Consider the following 21713-nt stretch of genomic DNA (forward strand, 5'->3'; position numbering starts at 1 on the left):
GTAAGAGTTTTAGCTTATAATTGTTTTTTTTACCATTTCGGTCGAGTTAAAGTTGACCGAAGCTTGAAATTTTGGCAGTTATTGTGATTTATATGAAAATATTTCAAAACTGATAAAAGCTACAACCATGAGTTATTTTCTGTTGTATTCTACATGAAATTGCGCACATTTCCATATATAAAACTTTATGTAACGACTAATATAAAACGGTGCAAACATTACGACAACGTGGATTTAAAGAATTTCTGGCGCGGACGTAAGGAAAAAGTTTTTTCAAAAATTCACCATAAATCGAAATATTGTGCTAGAGACTTCCAATTTGTTGCAAAATGAAGGTAAATGATTGACTATTACTAGAATGTAAGAGTTTTAGTTTACAATTGCGTTTTTTTACCATTTCAGTCGAGTCAAAGTTGACCAAAGTTTGAAATTTTGGCAGTTATCGTGGTTTATATGAAAATATTTCCAAACTGATAATAGCTACAACCATGGGTTGTATGTTGCTGTATTTTACATGAAATTGCGCACATTTTCATATATAAAACTTTATGTAACAGCTAATATAAAACAGTGCAAAACTTACGACAAAATGACGAAAGAATTTCTGAAATTTTCAACCGAGTTACCGCGCGGGCGTAAGGAAAAAGTCTTGTTAAAAATTTCACCATAAATCGAAATATTGTGCTAGAGACTTCCAATTTGTTGCAAAATGAAGGTAAATGATTGAATATTACTAGAATGTAAGAGTTCTAGCTTACAATTGCGTTTTTCGACCATTTCGGTCGAGTCAAAGTTGACTGAAGGTTGAAATTTTTTGTAGTCGACGTAAGGTACGTCCACTCGGCACCCAACAGACAATTTTAGTCGACGTATGATACGTCCAGTCGGCGTTTAAGGGTTAATGGGTGTTTCTTTCATTTTTCACAATCATTACATATAAGAAAATGGTTGGCCTTGGGTTAGACAAGAATACCACAACACCAGCGAATTTCCTCTGAAAATGTCCCAATTTTCTGCCATTGCCTTTGTGCCAAGCCAGGATGTTACTGAGGTTTTGAAGAACTCTCAGATGATGATAAGATACTGCAGGAATTTTTGGCTTATTTTGAATCTACATACATCAGAATTGAGAGAGGTAGGCAGAATAGCAAACGAAGAGCTGCACCCACGTTTCCAATCAGTTGTTGGAACGTCTATAGCCGCAATGTAAATGCTTTAGCCTACACTGACAACAACATGGAAGCATTTCATAATGTCTTGAATAAATATATATGTAACTCCCACTCCAACATCTGGAGATTAATTGATGCACTCAAAGAAAAGGAACGCCTAGCAACAGTTAAGCGAATTTAATTTGAACGAGGCAATTCACTTCCAGAAAATAAGAAGTACAAAGACTTGAATACCAGACTAGAAAATATGTCCTAAACTATATTACTTAAGATGATAAAACAAAGTATATACATTCTACTGCTTATAATATGCATATTTTTTTTAATGAACAAGTCCCATTCTAATTTTCTCTTTAATTTATTGCTTGTGGTTATAAACTGTGCTCTTTACAGTGTCAATTTTAACATGTTTATTTTGAAATAAACTATTGCTTTTTATCTTTTCTTTTGTCACCCATATTTTTGTTAACTATTATTAATTATATGTAATCACATTTTATGTGTTTTCTAAGTATATCAATGGATGGCAATATTCCCAATGGCAATTTTCCATGGCAATAGTCCTTATGTCGCAAGTATACAGGCACTTCCAACCATTGTAACATTGAGGTTGACATACCTGTTCATCAGTATATTCCTAATGGCACCACTGGGAAAATGGTCTGCTTGAAATCTAGAGCCAATTTGGATCACAATATTGAAGCTTGTCAGGCACTTAATATTTCAGATACTATACCCAACCCAGATACCAAGAAGTTAAATGAAATGCTGATGGCTATTGTAGTAAGGTAGGTCCCTAGAAAGGTCATCATGATTATTAGGACAAATAACCAGCCATGGTTTGATGATACATGCAGATGTGCATACCATGACAAACAGACCAAATTCAACATATGGAGAAGAATCATTCACACGAAAATTACATAATTTCTGTTGAGTCTTGCTGTGCTGCAAATAGAATTTACCATACAGCTGAGAGAAATTAAAGGAATTGCTCAGCCTCATCTCAGGTGGACCAAATTGGTGTCTTCTATCTTTAGGACAGGCTTGTTTTCCATTCCACTACTACTAACAGATGATCGTAGATTGGTTACTGAAACTAAGCAACCACCTAAGGATGTCTCTATCCCTGTCTTCTTGAACCTATCCTTACAAATCTGCATTTTGCTCTAGGGGCTTCAAGAAAATTCTTGATAATCTTGATAGCTGAGGTGGAGAAGATCTTGACGAATTCTTCCCTCCTTGTGATTTAAAGGGGCTTCTAGCATGTTGTCTCCCATGATTAGTAGATTCTATAGATTTTTATGTCAAAGTAGTATCTTTCGGATGAACTCAAGCTTATTTATACAGTGCCTGATTCAAAGAGTGGCATATCTGCAGAATGCAGTACCTACAGGCCAATTTCAATTTTCCCTGTGCTCTCCAAAGTTGCAGAAAAAATTATTTCAAGCCACTTTACAAGTGTATGTATAATCCAAATAATTATTAGCTGACAGTCAATACTGTATGCATATAGGAACCAGTTAGGTTCTAGTGATTCTCTTTGAGATTTGACATGCCATTCCTAAGAAAATCTTCATAAGAGTTCTAAGTGTAGAGTAATTCAAATAGACTTTAGTGATGGGTTCAATTTATTAAAGCATAAGGCACTTCTATATACTGTACTTAAACTTTAGAATCTTGGAGTGGGTGAATTTGTTTTAGGATTACTTCAAGATTTCCTTACAGGTAGGCAGCAACAAGTTGCTGTTGATGGGATCTTTAGTAAACCAAGACCTACTGTGTCTGGAGTTCCACAGGATAGTGTTCTTTGTCCACGTATTTTTTTGTTCAGTATGCCAAAGATGCGAGACTTACAGGTGTAGTAAAGACTACACTTACGAAAAATGAAACTGCCCTTACTCAATTGTGACACAGAGGATTAGTGAATGGTGTAGTGGATGGGGCTCTACTGAATGAGTCTGAAGCTTTAACTATACTTAGTACAGTATAATTTTTTAATCGCATCTTACTGTTGAGAAACATCTAATGGAAGTGTCAGCAAATGCCTCACAGGAGTTAGGTATTGTACGTAAGGCCGTATATATTCATGACAGTGATAAAATCAATGAAACCTACTTTAGGTCATTGGTCCTTCCTTTACTAGAATACTGTGTTGATGTTTGCCTATGTCAGAGATTATCTCTCTTAGACAGTGGTCCATGGCAGTAGATTTCTGTTTCCTACCATTAGCAGTTATGACTTGGACCACTGATGGATGTCTCCTTTTTGTCACTTTTTCATAGGCCATATTTTAACAGATCTTTCACATTCACACTTGATCCCCAATCCTCTTTTCCTGTCAAGAATGACTAAATATGCTGAATAGTAGTACCAATAAGCAGTAAATAAGCCTTGCTGTTGAACTTCTCAGTTCCAGAGTCCTTTATTCCTCTCACCGTCAGACTGTGGCACAGTCTCCGGAGGATGATGTGCAATTTTAATCTCAAAAGTTTAAGCGAAGATGCAATGCATCATTACCTGAAAGCAATTCTCCTTATTTTTATAATTTACTTCAATTTTTATCTATTTATCTGTTAATTTATTTTTTTCTTTTCTAATACTGTAATTAATCTCTTCTTTCTGTATTACCTTCTGTTACTTCATTCATGAACATCATATTCTTTGGAAGCTTGAATTTTAAGTCACTGGCCCCTTGGGCTTGTTCTATACAAGTAGGTTTCATCTTCAGAATAATAATAATAATAATTTAATTTATTACTGACTATCCAGTTAACCCTTTAACGCCAAAGCCCTATTTACAAAAACGTCTCCCGTATGCCGGCGGCGTTAGGTGAGTTAGCACCGGCGAAAAAGTTTTTTTAAAATCACAGCACGCTTAGTTTTTAAGATTAAGAGTTCATTTTGGCTCATTTTTTTGTCATTGCCTGAAGTTTAGTATGCAACCATCAGAAATGAAAAAAATATCATTATCATATATAAATATTGGAATATATGACAGCGAAAAAAAAACTCATATATAATTGTATACAAATCGCGCTGTAAGCAAAACAGTTAAAGCTAAAGAGTTAATTTTTTTTAGTTGTATTGTATACTAAATTGCAATGATTTTGGTATATAACAAATTTTAAAACGATCAGAGCAACACAGAGAAAATATTATCACAAAATGATGCATGAATTCGTAACACGCTGGACGTAAAAAATGTTTTTTCAAAAATTCACCATAAATCGAAATATTGTGCTAGAGACTTCCCGTTTGTTGAAAAATGAAGCTAATTGATTGATTATTACTAGACTGTAAGTGTTTTAGCTTACAATTGCAGTTTTCGACCATTTCGGTCGAGTTAAAGTTGACCGAAAGTCAAATTTTTCTATTTATCGTGATTTATATGGAAATATTTCAAAACTGATAAAAGCTAAAACCAAGAGTTATTTTTTTGTATTGTACATGAAATTGCGCACATTTTCATATATAAAACTTTATGTAACGACTAATATAAAGCCGTGCAAATATTACGACAATGAGACAAAAGAATTTCTGAGATGTTCAGCGAGTTACCGCACAAGAGACGTAAGGAAAATTTTTTAAAAATTCACCATAAATTGAAATATTGTGCTAGAGACTTCCAATTTATTGCAAAATGAAGTTAAACAATTGAATATTACTAGAATGTAAGAGTTTTAGCTTACAATTGCGTTTTTTTACCATTTCGGTCGAGTTAAAGTTAACGAAGGTTGAAATTTTGGCAGTTATCGTGATTTATGTGAAAATATTTCAAAACTGATAAAAGCTACAACCATGAGCTATTTTCTGTTGTATTCTACATGAAATTGCGCACATTTTCATATATAAAAGTTTATGTAACGACTAATGTAAAACGATGCAAACATTACGACAACATGACGAAAGAATTTCTGAGATGTTCGCCGAGTTACCAAGCGTGCAGTCATAAGGAAAAAATCTTTTTCAGAAATTCACCATAAATCGAAATATTGTGCTAGAGACTTCCAGTTTGTTGCAAAATGAAGGTACATGATTGAATATTACTAGAATGTAAGAGTTTTAGCTTATAATTGCATTTTTTACCATTTCGGTCGAGTTAAAGTTGACCAAGGTTGAAATTTTGGCAGTTATCGTGATTTATATGAAAATATTTCAAAACTGATAAAAGCTACAACCATGAGTTATTTTCTGTTGTATTCTACATGAAATTGCGCACATTTCCATATATAAAACTTTATGTAACGACTAATATAAAACTGTGCAAACATTACGACAACGTGATTTAAAGAATTTCTGGCGCTGGATGTAAGGAAAAAGTTTTTTCAAAAATTCACCATAAATCGAAATATTGTGCTAGAGACTTCCAATTGGTTGCAAAATGAAGGTAAATTATTGAATATTACTAGATTGTAAGAGTTTTAGCTTAAAATTGCATTTTTTTACCATTTCGGTCGAGTCAAAGTTGACCAAAGTTTGAAATTTTGGCAGTTATCGTGGTTTATATGAAAATATTTCCAAACTGATAAAAGCTACAACCATAGTTTGTATTTTGCTGTATTGTACATGAAATTGCGCACATTTTCATATATAAAACTTTATGTAACGGCTAATATAGAACGGTGCAAAAATTACGACAAAATGACGAAAGAATTTATGAAATTTTTGGCTGAGTTACGCCCGTGCGTAAGAAAAAGTTTTTTCAAAAATTCACCATAAATCGAAATATTGTGCTAGAGACTTCCAATTTGTTGCAAAATGAAGGTACATGATTGAATATTACTATAATGTAAGAGTTTTAGCTTACAATTGCGTTTTTCGAACATTTCGGTCGAGTCAAAGTTGACCGAAGGTTGAAATTTTTTGTAGTCGACATACGGTACGTCCACTCGGCACCCAATAGACAATTTTAGTCGACGTATGATACGTCCAATAGGCGTTTAAGGGTTAATGAGATGTGCCTAACACATCAACATTAAAGTACCACCCATATGATATCGGATGGTACTGTACTTCGACTGATCATTAACAACTGTAATAATTTGATATTTATGGCTCCTATTAATAAACTGGTAACTAATACATCATTGAAACTATGAGTTTAATATAACTGGTACTGGAATGTAATTGCTACAGCCCACTGAAGAGCCAAACTTGGTCTTTTTAAAGTTGTGATGTCATTCTCTGGCAGGTTAATATGAGCAGAACCGCCTATACACACACACTTTCCATTCACCTAATATGAGTAGAGCTGCCTATACACATTTTTCATTCCCCTACGAACAGAGCCGCCAATACACATTTTCCAATCCCCTACTATGAGTAAAGCTCCTTATACATATTTTCCATTCCCCTGCTACGAGTAGAGCCGCTTATACACTTTTTCCAGTCCCCTACTAACAAGTAGAGCTGCCTATACACATTTTCCATTCCCCTACAACACAGAAAATCCCCAACAGATAACTGAGAAAATTTCTGCAATTCATAATTTAAAATGTTTCAAAACTATTAACAAAAGAAACACTGAAAATTTAGGTTAGAACAAAGCTGCAAGTTAAACCCATAAGGGAAATAGCAAGTCATGGCTATCATTCCATATCCAAGGAATTAGGGAAAAATAAGATTTTCATTTCCACTCCAAAAACAAAAATTCTCTAAACATAGTAAAATGAAAAAACACTGAGTAATGAATTTCAATACTAAAGCTCCAAATTAACAAAATTTTAAAAAATTGTCACAGTTGACAGCAAAATCTGAGCGCATGACATAGCCTATTAGTTTAATCCAAAATCCTCACCCTGGAAGATGTACTACCAGCTAATGGGATTTAATAATTATGCCCAACTGCAACAATATTAGTGAACTACAACTTTTCACAGGGAATTAGCTTTCCTGCAACAACAAATAAGAATTTTACCAAATCAGCAATATAAAGTAGAAATTCTTCTGCGATAACCTGTGTTGTGTCTGCTACTACCACAGACCACAAGAGTACTGCAATGAGTATTTGCCCAACTCATGTGTTGTTGTCACATCTGTGTGAAAACAATGAAAGGAAAACTGGGAAGGGAAAGAGCCCTCTTGCCTTGAGTCCTTTTATACTTGACAACTGTCAAATCCAAGAAACTACTCTGGCCAAGACCAACTGAGGGAATTCTTTGATTTTGGTTGGTCTGTCTTACAAAGCCTTGGTGGGACCATAAGACTAACTTCTTTGAGGACTCACAGTGGCAATGCTATCAAAAGTAGCATTAAAATTTTTTTAAATTTTGGTGAAAAACATCCACAAATATATAGAGTAGCATTTACAGTCAACCATGCTGTTAGAAGTATTAACATCAACTTAGTTGATTAAAAAAAATTCCATCTACTTATAACACAATGAAGTACCACTCAGTTTTAAAATAACTACATAATTCTGTTCACCAGCATCAGCACACAAAATGCAGTGTCATATTGGCAATATATCCACTAGTCTTTCTTGCTAATTTAGGAGTAAAAATATTAGTTTCTCATATGTTATTCCAGTGGACTTCATTCTGATATATTACATAATGAAGGTCATTTCTAACTCAGTGTAACCAAAGGTATAATAATATTTCATGCTATTTCTACTTACAATTGTGTTTGTTCCCTTAAAATACAAAAACTTGGAAAATGTAAATCTTGTGTTCTTTTTACATCTATACTTATGCAACTTTCCTAATCACCATTTGTGATGTGGTTTTAAAGAAGAGTATGTTCATCCCCAAAAAGATTCAAGAAGGAAATCGGTATTAAAGAAGTTATCTAATATATAATAACATTAAAAAGTATCAACAGTATACTGACCAAGCATAGGCTCTTGCTTGTCATGAATATGTATCACAGCCCTTTGTTCTATCACTTCTGGCACTCCACAAACCGGCATATTAAAAATACCCTCTTCCAAATAAGGAGACCACTTTCACCAATCAATTCGTTTCCATTCTCTTTTGAATTTCCAAACCCTTTCAAAATACTTTTATTTCTATATCATCTTTGCAATATATCTAACACTTTCACTTGGCCTTATTCAGTATAACTACATATGCATATCATCTCAAACACTATCTTTACTTAACTGTAATATTCACACTTGAATTTTACATAGCAGACCTAGCTCTTCATGCAATCCCTTTCTAGCCTTGATAACACTCTCCAAGTTGTACAAAGGTCTCATATCTCCTTCATCTGAACTAATCATAATTCACCCCTTTTTCATTCTATGTCATCATCTGTAAAATTTACTTCAGAACAATGAAATTTAGCAAACACTTACATTCTTCTACATTCAACATGAAAATTCATCACTCTATGCCTTCTATTTATTCTCACCCTACATATTAACATTCATCTTTTCTTCTAAAATCTAGTTTCCAACTTTTAATAGCCTGCAGTCTTTCACTCGCATTCAATTTGAATCATTCTTTTAAACTTCTACCTAAAATGTACTCTTTCCCTCAGCTCTCTCATCAGCAATAAATACAAAAACACCATTATGTAAGACATGGTTTATTGGCAAATTAGTCACTCTTACCTGGATACTGTATTACTAAATAAATTTCTGTTACATGGGAAAACTTGTAACGAGCTTTATTCCACAACCTACATCTTCAACATTCTTCATATTGCATCTCTATCAGCACTGCAAAAGGCATTCACTACTTCCAAGTACGTCACATACAGACTGTCACCTTTACTTTCAAATTTCTCACACTAATCTTCCACAGCAAAACACTTGAACCATTTATATTCTCACTCATATAAAACCAAAATATGCTACTCCAATCATGGCTTCCTTATTCTACTTTGCTTTTGCAAGCAAATCTGTCGTAACTTCACCTTTCCCATCCCATATACTGTGCATGAAACAATTTTTGACATGCATATTCTTTAGGAACCTTTCCTTCATATAGATACCTTACACATTCTAATGAGTCAATTATATTCACATCTACATATTCCTCAAGAAACACTGATTCCATTATAAGAAGTTCTAATCAATCACTAAGCTTTAATCCACAACCTACACCCCAAACACTCTTCACTTTGCATATCTACCATCAATGCTGAAGGCCTCCACTAGGTCTATGCAAGTCATATACAGACTGTCACCTTTATCTACTACAGGTACTATAACATCCTACACTACTCTTCTGTAACAAAGCACTTGATCCACAGATGATCTTTCTATCTGAAACTACAACAACCCTACCCGAAAGACTTCCTTGGTCTGTCTTGTGTTCTCAATTAAAATATCAACATTAAGCCCAAACAATTCTCACTCTTCTTATATTTCTATTACATTTACTGAAACAGTATTCCACTCACCTTTTCCTCTAATGGGCACCTTATTCATCCTAACAAGTCACTGAATTACACTCCGTTGAGGCGGTTCTCTCAGTAATACACAACTTTGCATATGAAACTGAATCAGCTATTGTACATACTCAAATGTATGGGTTCAATACACAGAAATATGAAAGCCTTGAAAAAAATTGTATATATAAGGAAATAATATAGTATTAGGATATATCCATATAAATCTAACAATGTCATGCAGCTCAATGTCCAGTATAAATACTTACATAAAGAATACCTTGAAATGATATGGAGAAATGAGAAACTCAATATCTAACAGGGAGACAAAACATTTCTTAGAAAATTCTAGAGGGGATAAAATGTGCCTGTATGACTCTGCTTCAACAAACAATTAGTAAATACTTAACCAATAATAAGCACAGCTACATAATTGTTATTGATATGATATTTATTCATTGAATAAATTATACAATTTTCCTTTGACTAACATGAAAATTTTTTTTATATTAATATCTAATAAGAGATTACAGTCTAAAATAAAATAATAATATAATGCACAGTACATGTTTATGCACACAAAAACAATTACAATTATACAAAAAATTATGTACCAGTAAACAATGCAAAAACTTTTACAACTTTCACTGATTCTTGTAGTGCCAGGGTATTACATTACAATGGTGTCATAAATGGACACTGTCTTTCTGCACCCTTTGAGCCTAAGAATATAAACAAATTTTTTCTCTGAAGCTGCTCTCCTTACAGAAATCAGCTTCAAGCTAAAAATTATCACCATTATTATTGATATAGTCACTGTAATTATTAATGATGTATGTTATTATTAGTAAAGCAAACAAGTAGAGATTCATCATTAATATGCTTGTGCAAACCTTTCAGTGCAGTGACTGTTCTCCTATCAGTACACTGTTACTATTAAAATCATAACTCAGGTCTAATCAAGAGTATGCTTTCCCTAAATACTCACAAATTACTTATTTATATACACTAAACATAATTTTCTTGTTTATCTATGGTCATGTTTCATATGTACTTCTTGTTGAAGATTCAGCTGGCTTTGTGCCAGCATAGGTCCTTGCTCTAATAGGCAACCTATACACTATGCAAAATGTTCCTAGACACTGCAATATTCTGTCTAAAAAACAAAAGACCTGTAATGGTATGTCACACTACTGTCTCACTTTTTGTGCAGTCTGGAAACGAGGCTGCAAGATCAGCAGAGCTGGAAGGGAGGAACTAATTATACGAGTAATGGGCTTGGATGAAAAAGCTGTTTTTGAAACAAATTTTTTTGGTACAAACTGATTACTCCACAATTGCCTAATCCTGCAATTAGCAGGATTAGGCACACTCCCAAAAAGAAGGTGGCTATGGTTTCCAACTGGTCAGGTAAGAACATTTGTACTCCAAATTTCCTTTCTTGTACAAAATCATCAATTCCTCTCTTATATGACTCTTCTATTGCAGATGCAAGGTCAGGAGGTAGGCCCTATATACAAGTATAACTATTAATGAATAAACTATATTTGTTTTGTCCCTAATCCATTACTTTTCAGTAGCCTGGATAGCTATCTAGAGATATGTTCTCTTATGATTTCACTCAAGAGTGAATGTATATATTATGGAACCATTAAATTCTAGACTGAAAAACAGAGGTCTTACCACTAACATGGAGTCATTAATAGTACTATAATCTTGCTAGTACAGACTGCCTGTTCAAAGTTGATTTCATAAATTTGGTGCTGGATAAAACTCACCTCTTCATCAACAGTGTAGGTGCCTGTACCTGAAATTCTACACTGGATGACAACAAAGTATCATAATGGAAAGGAAGTTGAATCTGATAAATGATAACACAAGAGGTGTGTTACTCATTGGCCAGCTGTCACAACTGGTAGTACATACATTTAAATTTTTACATGAGACCCCTACAGTAAAACTTGAAAAAAATATGTCTTAGATCTTGAAGACCTCCAACATATCCTTGTTTCTTTTACATACCAAGGAGGTAGCTACTGCCCTGATCTGATCCCACCACCTCTGACCTTCAGGTCAGAAGCTTCTGACTCTGGGGAAACACATGTATTCTTAATATGGCCCATCTCTCCAAAAAGGAAATGGTATTTTTTTATAATCCCCATCTTATTTAAGCTTAAGAATATAAATAACCCAGGTATGTCGTTATGCCTCTCACAGGGCACGTATGTAAGTCTCCCCCCTCCCTCACATCTGCATAGGTTAAGCAAGAATGACAACCACTGAAGCATATGGAAAATTTTCTGCCTCTTGGTTACAAAACCAAGAACATCACTTTAACCAAAGTTGATTTCATAAATTTGGTGCTGGATAAACTCACCTCTTCATCAACAGTGTAGGTGCCTGTACCTGAAATTCTACACTGGATGACAACAAAGTATCATAATGGAAAGGAAGCTGAATCTGATAAATGATAACACAAGAGGTGTGTTACTCATTGGCCAGCTGTCACAACTGGTAGTACATACATTTAAATTTTTACATGTGAGACCCCTACAGTAAAACTTGAAAAAATATGTCTTAGATCTTGAAGACCTCCAACATATCCTTGTTTCTTTTACATACCAAGGAGGTAGCTACTGCCCTGATCTGATCCCACCACCTCTGACCTTCAGGTCAGAAGCTTCTGACTCTGGGGGAAACACATGTATTCTTAATATGGCCCATCTCTCCAAAAAGGAAATGGCATTTTTTTATAATCCCCATCTTATTTAAGCTTAAGAATATAAATAACCCAGGTATGTCGTTATGCCTCTCACAGGGCATGTATGTAAGTCTCCCCCCTCCCTCACATCTGCATAGGTTAAGCAAGAATGACAACCACTGAAGCATATGGAAAATTTTCTGCCTCTTGGTTACAAAACCAAGAACATCACTTTAGCCAAATGCTGTGTTGGGTATAATCTGAATGACAAAGATGTCATTATCACTCCACCAAACCTAATATAATCTCAAGAAAACCTAAAGGAGAAATGCAGAATATGAATTCAAAAATCTTTATAAATTAGGTCACTGACATACAAAATAAATTGGGAATATCACTGCAAGAAAGTTGGTGAAGTTATTATAAAACTAATTGAATTTATTCTCTTTATACATCCTTCCACACACCCTGTTTACTAATGCTGCATAACAAAATCACTTCTGTGGTTGTAAACACGTCTTTAGATAAAAAAACATAACGGAAGTAAATAGGCAGAGCAGAAAATTACTAAATTTTTGCCACAATAAGCTTTTCTACAAGGTCATCAAAAGGTTTTGATAAGAACTATAATAATACATAATAATAGTCTATTTACAAGAAAACACATTCAGCAGATGCAGGATTTTGATGTGCTGAATTGTGAATATTTTATATTACATACCTGAAGTGATGTTTCAACATGACAACCTAAATTAGCAATAAACTCAGTATATATCTTACCATTATCTTTTTATTTGTGGCAACACATCATCCCTATTTGACTTTACTTTTAAAAAACATTGTATTGAAAGTAAACTATTATGAGGTGAGAAAATTTTAAGAGCACTTGATACAGTGGCACTTTTATATTCTCAACAATTTAAGTTTTTTTTAATCCTCATTTAAAATACTGATATTTACAAATAACTAAGCCCAAAACCAGCAAAATAGTATTAATAATGAAGCTCTTTCTGTTATTCTATATTAGAAGGTTAATGATGCAAATATGCAAAAAAAAATTGTATTAAAACGTTATAATTACCGCTTACCACTGGGTCATGATAGTTCTCTAGATCATCGCCTGTGTCCAGTCCATTGCAATCTCTTTCATTAGGAGTGAAGTATCTTTCTGATGTTTCTGATGCTGAATTATAATTCAAATGGTCACTTGATTGGCAAGAGTTTAAACATCTGCAAATAAGAGAAAAATATCCTACATAGATATCAATAAAAAGCAAGCTGTTATATATGCAAAGTACCAAGTTGTCTTTGGAAAAAAAAGCAAGCACTAATATGCTCGTTGATTATATTATCATTCTGCAATTCAGAACAATGCAGTAGTTCTGTAATGAAACCAAAACTAATGGTTTACAGGAGTTAACCAAATATGTAAACCACTTATATCTGCAGTACTGTGCTTTAATGTAAATAAAAAGAGGTATTTCAATACAATGAGTAAATAAAAGGTGTATTTTGCAAATTAGACACTAAAATTCCAAGTTTAAATTTTGAAACAAAGCCAAACTAATACATATCACTAAAGTAATATTCTAAATTATTCTTACTTTATATTTCCCTGTATATATGCAGTTAATACAAGTAGACTTGAACTTATAAATAAATATGTTAGCAGCATCATCAGTTTGACATTTGAAACAGACCATGATTATGATCTTATTTCTCTTGGTTAATTAAGGATACAAACAAGTGGGAAAGTTGTGTTGATAATTAGATTATAGAATAGAGCACTGATGGCACCCCTGCAACACAAGACACCAAATAATCACTATTCATTAAATAAAATCTATCAAACCTCCACACTTAACAAATAATATAAAATTAAAAGATACAATGTTGAATTCCTCAAATAAACTTCAAAGGGAAATACTATAACAAAAGGTCAACTAACAAAATGAAAAGGTCATCACACTATACAAATCAACCTTAAATGTTCTAGAGAAGACTAATGTAGAATAATAAACAACACAACTACAAGTACTACACAAAATAACAAAGAAAAGGCTGTTGTACTTGTCAATACAACAGTTTGCAACTAAAATCTAACAAAAGAGGTACAGAAAATACATGGAGGTGTGGATGCCTCTGCTTTTTATTATACTCAAGTTACTATTATGTTGACAGTACAGAAAAAAATAACTACTTGGCAGATAAATAGAGCACAGCTATCAGGAGAATTATGTTAAACAAATAGGGTAAATCAGTAATTAGAGTAATAATGGTGCAGGCAAAAGGCTGTGGATAAGTTTGAAATAAAAACTTATTAGAGGTACACCATGACTGAATCATTTTTGTCACAACCATCAACACACATTACATTGCTAAGATAAAACAACTGCCTTGAAACATCATAATACACTGTAGACATTTTTTCAGGTGATACTTCCAAATCACACCGTTAGGGAAAAACTTTATTTCCCAACAACTTTCAGTGGATTAGTCTGAAACTTATAAAATCACCATAAAAATGTTTATGTATTGGTATATTTACCTGCAATGCAACTGTAGTCAGTGTTGCAGTACTTTGCAAGCTGGATTCATCAGTTTTTCACTGACATGGGTAATAAACATAATATACACCTTTTAAGACTTCAGAGCAACTGCTTCAGACTTCAGAACAACTGTTTTAATTTTTAAATGTAATATATTAATACATCAATCAGCATTTTTTACACAAGATTGCAGCTTCCATTTTAAAATAGTCTTCCAAATTTTAATTCCATTTTTCAGCAGGTAATTCACTTTACGAAACCCAAGATTAAGACAAAAGAGAGAGAGAGAGAGAGAGAGAGAGAGATACTCACTTTCATCAAAATATAGAGGTAGCTAGTGTGAAATCTGTGCCTTGCAGGGTTTTGAGAGTACTGTATACAAGGAAGGCTAGACTAAGTAAAATGGCTTGTATCTTGTGGATGAGTTAAAAAATGGGACTGATTACCAAAGTCATGGTTTCCGGAGAAAAATATCTACCAGAGTCGTGGTTTCCAGAGAAAAATATCTACAAGTATACTTGGAAAAGGGAAAATGGTGAAGGAAGGAATCTGTTAGATTATTCAATACATAGTACACAGTAGACAGAAGAGCGAGCTGATGGATGTAATGGTAAGAAGAGGAGGAACTGGAGGTATATCTGATCATTATTTGGTAAAAGTAAAGATAAAAATATAAGCTTGGCAAGAAAGGGGTGACTAAGGAGGCAGTAAAAGTACCTGGAAATAAAGACAAGTCAGTCTGCTAGGGAGGAAGTGAAAAGAGCATATAAGGAAAAATGGCTAAAAAGTGGTCTAGGTTAAAGACACAATAGTGGAAGGAGTGACTGTACAATGTATAAAATTCTAGGATGAAGACATAGAAGAGTTTGTGATTTCAGGAGGTTAGAGGCAAGACAAAAGCAATGAGTGAAGGGGTATCGATACAAGTTGGTTTAGCAAAGGAAGAATAATTTATCTTTGGTGCAATTACAAGACAGTGGAAGACCATGTACAGTAATACTGGAGGATGGCTAGAATGGTTGAAAGTGAATGCATAGGGAAAGTTAGAGCAAATGAATCTCGGAATAAAATATATGAACAGAAAGTTACTGTCAGCAGTTTAGTCCTCTACATATGGAAATCTTAAAATATGTTAGTCTTTATCAGAAAGCTTCCAAATCCTGTTCTGCATCATTCAACATCATGATGGGTAAATTGTTCTATGGCAACTTACACACTGATCCTAAAATGAATGTGTTAGTTACAATAAAGCCCTACCATTTACAGACTTCAGCCATTTGAAGTACTTCCCAAAAATTTAGGCCCTACATATCTTGACATTTACTATATACATTAATGCATTCCCAAAAAGAAACTGAAAAAAGTTCTGATATCAAGTTGGAATGTTTTCACCAGCCAAATTCCAATTTGTTTTCCTACATCCTGTACTGGGAAAGTTTGTAACATATACTATAAAAATTAATGGATGACATCACATTTAGACTGAACCATACATATACTGATTTGATCTTCACCATTAAAGAAGAAAATTGCATTAACTAATAATGAGAAAAGTACAAAAAACAGAATAAGGTACAGTATGCAAAATTCTACAATAACATTCTATGTCCTATCAACCTTCTGATTCTTTGTCTTAATTTCAACTTATGATGGGAAACAATTCCTCTCATATTCCTAAAGTTGCTTGTAGTATAAACCCAAAAGAATCATGTTGTGGACACCCACAACATGATTCTTTAGTACAGTAGTTGATAACACATGTGACATCTTTCCAAATAATTTTTAAAGCATACACATTGTCTATAACTTACTCTTTTAATTCACAACTACTATGAGGTCACCACTAGCCGAAGTAACCAAAAAATACACATAAAAAATCCTAACATTAATCAAGCCCAATGAACTACACAAGAAAAAGACATTTTCAAAAGTAGGTGAAAGATTCTTATATTACATTCTCATCAGTCAATAACAGTAATAAGACCTATTTTTTCATACTTGTCAAAATATTCTATGAGATAACTAAGAAAGGGTCATAAGAGATGTAAACTAAAGAAAGAAATGTAAACTAAAGAAAGAAATGTTCAAAGTACCATGGAAAATGAAACATAGGAGACTAACAAATATCTAAATGCACTAAATATCAACAACCTTGAAAACAAAATTACAAGACAGTGATTCAAAATACGAAAACAATGAAAATGAACTTGGAGTCAACTGAAGAGAAAAGTTAATATGAACACTTTTACCTAAACTGGGACTAAAGGCTGGCAATCCCTGAAGGAACTTACCATACATACCTACGGTGAGTTTCAAAGAAAATGTTTTGAGGTTTTGAACTTTACTGCATTTATGAGGTTACTGTACAGTAATGGATTCCAACTGATAAACTAGCTTTTTCTGAGTCCAGCCCCGTGTCAGCCAGTGAAATTCCATTCATGCACGAATTTCTAGGTATAAAATGCTAGATATACCAGAGAAAAAAGAGCTTTCAGGAATGCTGGGGTTACTACCCCCAGATCGAGCGTCTTCTCCAAGGAAGATGTCGGTATAACCAAGGGTGAGTGAAAGGATCACTACCACGGAGTCTCACTCGAAAGATATCCCCTGTTAAAACCCCCAGAAGAGAGCGGTGAGCCGTTACAGCCCCCACACACCGACGCCCGCCAGGCCGGCGACACCAGCGCCACCTACCTCATTCCATTTTCTAGCACGTGACTTGCTACTACTCTCTTTTTGTGCTTGTGCCTTTTATTGGATTATTCTTCCAATTCATCATGTCTTCAAGCAGCTTTACCATCTCCAAGTTAAGTACCATCTTATTGTGGGGTTTTTTCGATATTTTGGCTGTAATTGTCTCTATTTTCACAATTATGAGAACTTTGTTATGACGCCACGGCGTCCCCTACCAGCCATGTCGACCGCGAGGCGATCCCATCAGTCTCTTTCTGTCGGGGTTGTCTCCTTGTCGTTATATGTTATTATCTGGCCCCCGGTTCTCCTCCTGGTGGGTTTCCTGCGGTGGCCCCCTTTTGAGTCTTAATAAATTCGATAGACCTTTACGAGTCCCTATTAGGTTCCCGTGGTGCCCCGTCTAGGTTCCCCCCCAGGCTGAGTTCCTTGTTGGTATTACTTTATTTTAGTCTATATTAAGACTATGTTTTATTTTTCTTGGCGTTGGTGCTCTGTTATGTATATTTTAATTGGTTACCTCCTCGAGGTAGCGGCAGCCTCAGATCTAACCGCTTCCCCGAGGTAGGCTACGCACCCCGCACGAGCACATTATTGTTAAATTCTATGTTTTTGTGTGTGATGGTTTATTATGTGTGTGGGTCTTTCCCTTGCCTATTACATTAGGCTCGTATTGCTTCCTTTCCTCTCGCCCTTTAGGTTAGGCGTGGAGGATCCATCGGATTGAGGGAGTTTTGTTGCTGTTTCCTCCGTGGTCGTTTTGGGGGTGGCAGAGTGAGCCCCTTCGTTCTCCTCCTCCTTTTCGAAGGAATAGAGTTCATTGGGTGTGTCTCCTCTAGGCTAGTCGCCTTTTGCCCCCTCTTTTCGGTCCCGGTTGGCTCTCGCACAAAAATTTCTCTCCCTGTTTTCCTTCCTCCACCCTTCCCGTACTCCTTCCGTTAGCCTAGGCTAGGCCTAGTTCGGAATTTTATTAGGCTTCGCCTAGTCAGGAGTTGGGCATTGAGTCTTGGTCGCATCCCTCCCCTAGGAGTAGGCCACCCTACCAAGTTTTAATAATTCTTGGAAAGGTGTGTGTTTGCAGTTGAGCGGGTGAATCATTTTCCCTTGTCTCCTGTTTTCACTCTCGTAGCCTACCCCTCTTCCCTACCCCACCACCTCCCCCTTCCTCCCCCTCCTACCAGCTTTTGCTCTACTCGTGCGGGTGACGCTAGATGGCGTTTTCTCCGAGTTGGGGAACTCCCCCTGGTAGAGAGATTCGCTCCCTCCCAGACAAGTCCCAAGCAGCGCTGTGTTTGTGTTGGTGGTTCGTTTACTCACTCCGACTCGAACGGGTTCGAACATTCTCTCCCACACTTTCATTCCTCTCCGTCGGGTTTCTTGGTTGGGTTGTTGACACTTGCTCCGGCTTATGTTATGTACTTGGCCTATCATGACGAGCATCTCACCCACCTTGTTTCACTGGCGGGGAAGTCCGAGAGAAGGGGAGTATATGAGATAGGCGGATCCCTCCGGTCTCCGGAGTGGATTGCTCCTTTTTACCATCACTTGTTTATTCTATTAATTGTTTTTTATATATGTGAGTATATGTTATCTAACGGAGTGAGCTTCTCACTCCGTCTCTACATTATTTGATATGTTATTGAGTCCGGTACTACGCCCGGGGGTTCCGCCGTCGTTTTTGCTGGCAGCCCTTGCAGTGAGTACATGTTGTCTCATACCTTTCATTCCGCCGGAGTATTCCGGGGACTGGAAGTAATTTACCTTCCACTCTGTTTAATTTGGAGCTCGTTGGCCTAGTTCTTAACGAGGGGTTTCCTATCCACCGGAGCATTCCGGCTGTAAGCTGAAATTCCCTGGCTTGCCAGCTTTAGGTTACTTAGAGTGGTAGGTTCATGTACTTTTTACACTTACAGACTGTTCGCTGTGAGGAGCCGGGGTGCACTGCTTCATTGCAGCAACCATATGGACACGTGGTGTGCCGGACCCACGCTGGTTGTGCGGTCCGGTTAGACAACCTGGTAGTCTGGCACCCCGACGGCTGTGAGGTTTGCTTCGCTTTGTGTGCGAGCATCCAGGACGAGTCGGTAAGATATAGTTTTCTTCCATATTACGCTCCTCATATCGAAATAATGTTTATGTGGTTCTCGAACCATCCTTTCGTTCAACCCTAATTGTCGGTTCTCTTACAGGCGGACGAGTCCTCCAAGAAAACTTCTTTGGAATCCCTCCGCGCTTGGGTGGCTGGGTTCGGGAGGAACGTTCCGTCGGGGAAGCCTTATGTCCTCGACGCTAAGTTGAGGGACCTGCTCTACCCGGCACACGGGTGGTGGCCGTGAGTGCCAGAAGAACTTGCCACCCCATCATCCAGCAGATCCGGGATGCGACCCAGCCACCCCAAGTGGACATCCTATACGCCTGGAGGTTTCGGAGGACGCCGCGCGTTAGACTTGGACCTGGAACCCATGAACACTGAACAGGACCAGGTGGTAAGTAGCTTCATCAATATCTTCTTTTGCAGGTTTTGTGAAGTCTTCCTCCTTGGGTGACAGAGCTCCATCAGCTGTCCCCAAGTTGAAGTTGAAGACTTCATGGAAGGTGAAGGGCTTTAAGTCCTCGTCTTCCAGGAAAGCCTTGCCTTTCCCCCCGTCGAAGGCTAAGGTCTCAGCACCGGTAGCCTCCGGGAGCAAGTCTGGTTCCTCCGGCAAAGGCGCGAGTAAGAGGGCATCAAAACCAAGACCTCCTCGCCAGCCTGCCTTTGATCCGGAGTCTTTTGCTAACCAGCTTTTCGAGAGGTTCTCGGCGGAGGTTGAGTCCAAATTCACTCAAATCTCTGAGAAACTGACCAGTCATGACAATATACTGGCGGGGATAGCTCGCCCAGGCGGAGCCGAACCCCAGTATGTCATTCCAGACACGGCGGATCTCCCTCCCTTTGACGTCGGGAACCCTTGGCGTTTCGCCCTCCGGGCTATCCAACACGAGGGCACCTTAACGGTTGAAGGTCTTGGCACGAGGCGGTTGGAAGAGCTTGAGTTCTTTCCCGCCGATCTCTTGCCTCCTTACCCAGGCTTCGTTAGGCTGACGGAGGAAGCCTGGGTACGCTCAGACAAGGTTCCTAGGGAGACAGTGATCTTCCCTAGAGACCAGGCTCAGTCGGCTCTCCTGCGCACTCTGACGGAGTGGCAGGCCGATAATACTAAATTGACGCCTTTCAAGGGCAACTTCACTATGTTCGCCCTGGGTGACAGGTTGCCGACTCCCTGCTTAAACAAAGTCGCTCTGGCTACGGCCCGAGCGTGCTTTGATGGCAACCCCTTACCACAATTGAAGGAAACAGACTCCACATCCCTGGTATTCCCAGGGGGCGATGAGTTCTGGACTGACGCGCCGGCCACCTTTACTGTGGGAAAGCTGGACGCTTTTTGCGCGTCAACGCAATTTAGCGAGCAGCTTCCTAAGCTACCGGAAGCCCTGCTGAAGGCGGAGTTTGAGGCCCGGACCAAGCTAGCCCGGTCTTTGAACTCCGTCTGCCTCACTGAAGCCACTGCCGTCTCCTGTGCAGACGAGCCTTTCTTTCAGGTCTTGGCTAAATCCCTATTAGCGGGATTTCAGTCTGACCTGTTTGATTTTATGATGGCCAGGCTCGAATGCAGGAAATTCATCTTCGCCGATGCCACCATCCGCCACGAGCCTAACAAGCTCGTGAAGAGCTCGATCTGGGGACCTAACCTCTTCCCTGAAGAAGAGGTTACTAATGTTCTTAGGGAGGCTACAAGGGCCAACCAGAGTCTGCGCTCTCGCTGGGGCATCTCAGCCTACAAATGAAAGACCACAGAATCTGGCGGTCCCCAGACGAGAGGAGGCAAACGATTCAGGAGGCACAAGAGACCCCATCATCAGGCGGTAGTCCAAGCCGTCCCGGTCTCGGCAGTGGCACAGCCCTCCACCTCAAAGGCCCATCCCCAACAATATGTGCTGGTTCAACCAGCCCATTCCCTTGCCGCACCTTCGTATGTTGCTTCACCAGCATACAATCCAACCTATGAGGGCCGTGGATTCTTTCACGGCCTTAATAGGAGCGCAAGGGGGGGAAGAGGTAGGGCTCCTTACAGAGGAAAGTCCAACACCACTCCAAGAGGTAAGCCTGGACGTGGTAGAGGGAACAAACCCGCTCCCTCCCACTGAGAACAAACAGGTAGGTGGTCGCCTGTATTGGTTCAGGGACCAATGGACCTTCAGCCCTTGGGCACACAGCAT

The 21713-nt window shown here is 37.4% G+C and overlaps 1 protein-coding gene across 7 annotated transcripts in view; it reads right to left on the reverse strand.

Moving 5' to 3' along the window:
• Positions 1 to 21713, reverse strand: part of Usp16-45 (ubiquitin specific protease 16/45) — a 363690-nt gene that overhangs the window by 78466 nt on the left and 263511 nt on the right. For all 7 annotated transcript variants that reach the window (XM_067083793.1, XM_067083791.1, XM_067083792.1 and 4 more), the window contains one exon: positions 13305 to 13446. In XM_067083793.1, coding sequence (XP_066939894.1) covers positions 13305 to 13446 — 142 coding nt within the window. The remainder of the gene's footprint in view (positions 1 to 13304; positions 13447 to 21713) is intronic.

Source organism: Macrobrachium rosenbergii, chromosome 41 (assembly GCF_040412425.1).
Source record: "Macrobrachium rosenbergii isolate ZJJX-2024 chromosome 41, ASM4041242v1, whole genome shotgun sequence".
NCBI lineage: Eukaryota > Metazoa > Arthropoda > Malacostraca > Decapoda > Palaemonidae > Macrobrachium > Macrobrachium rosenbergii.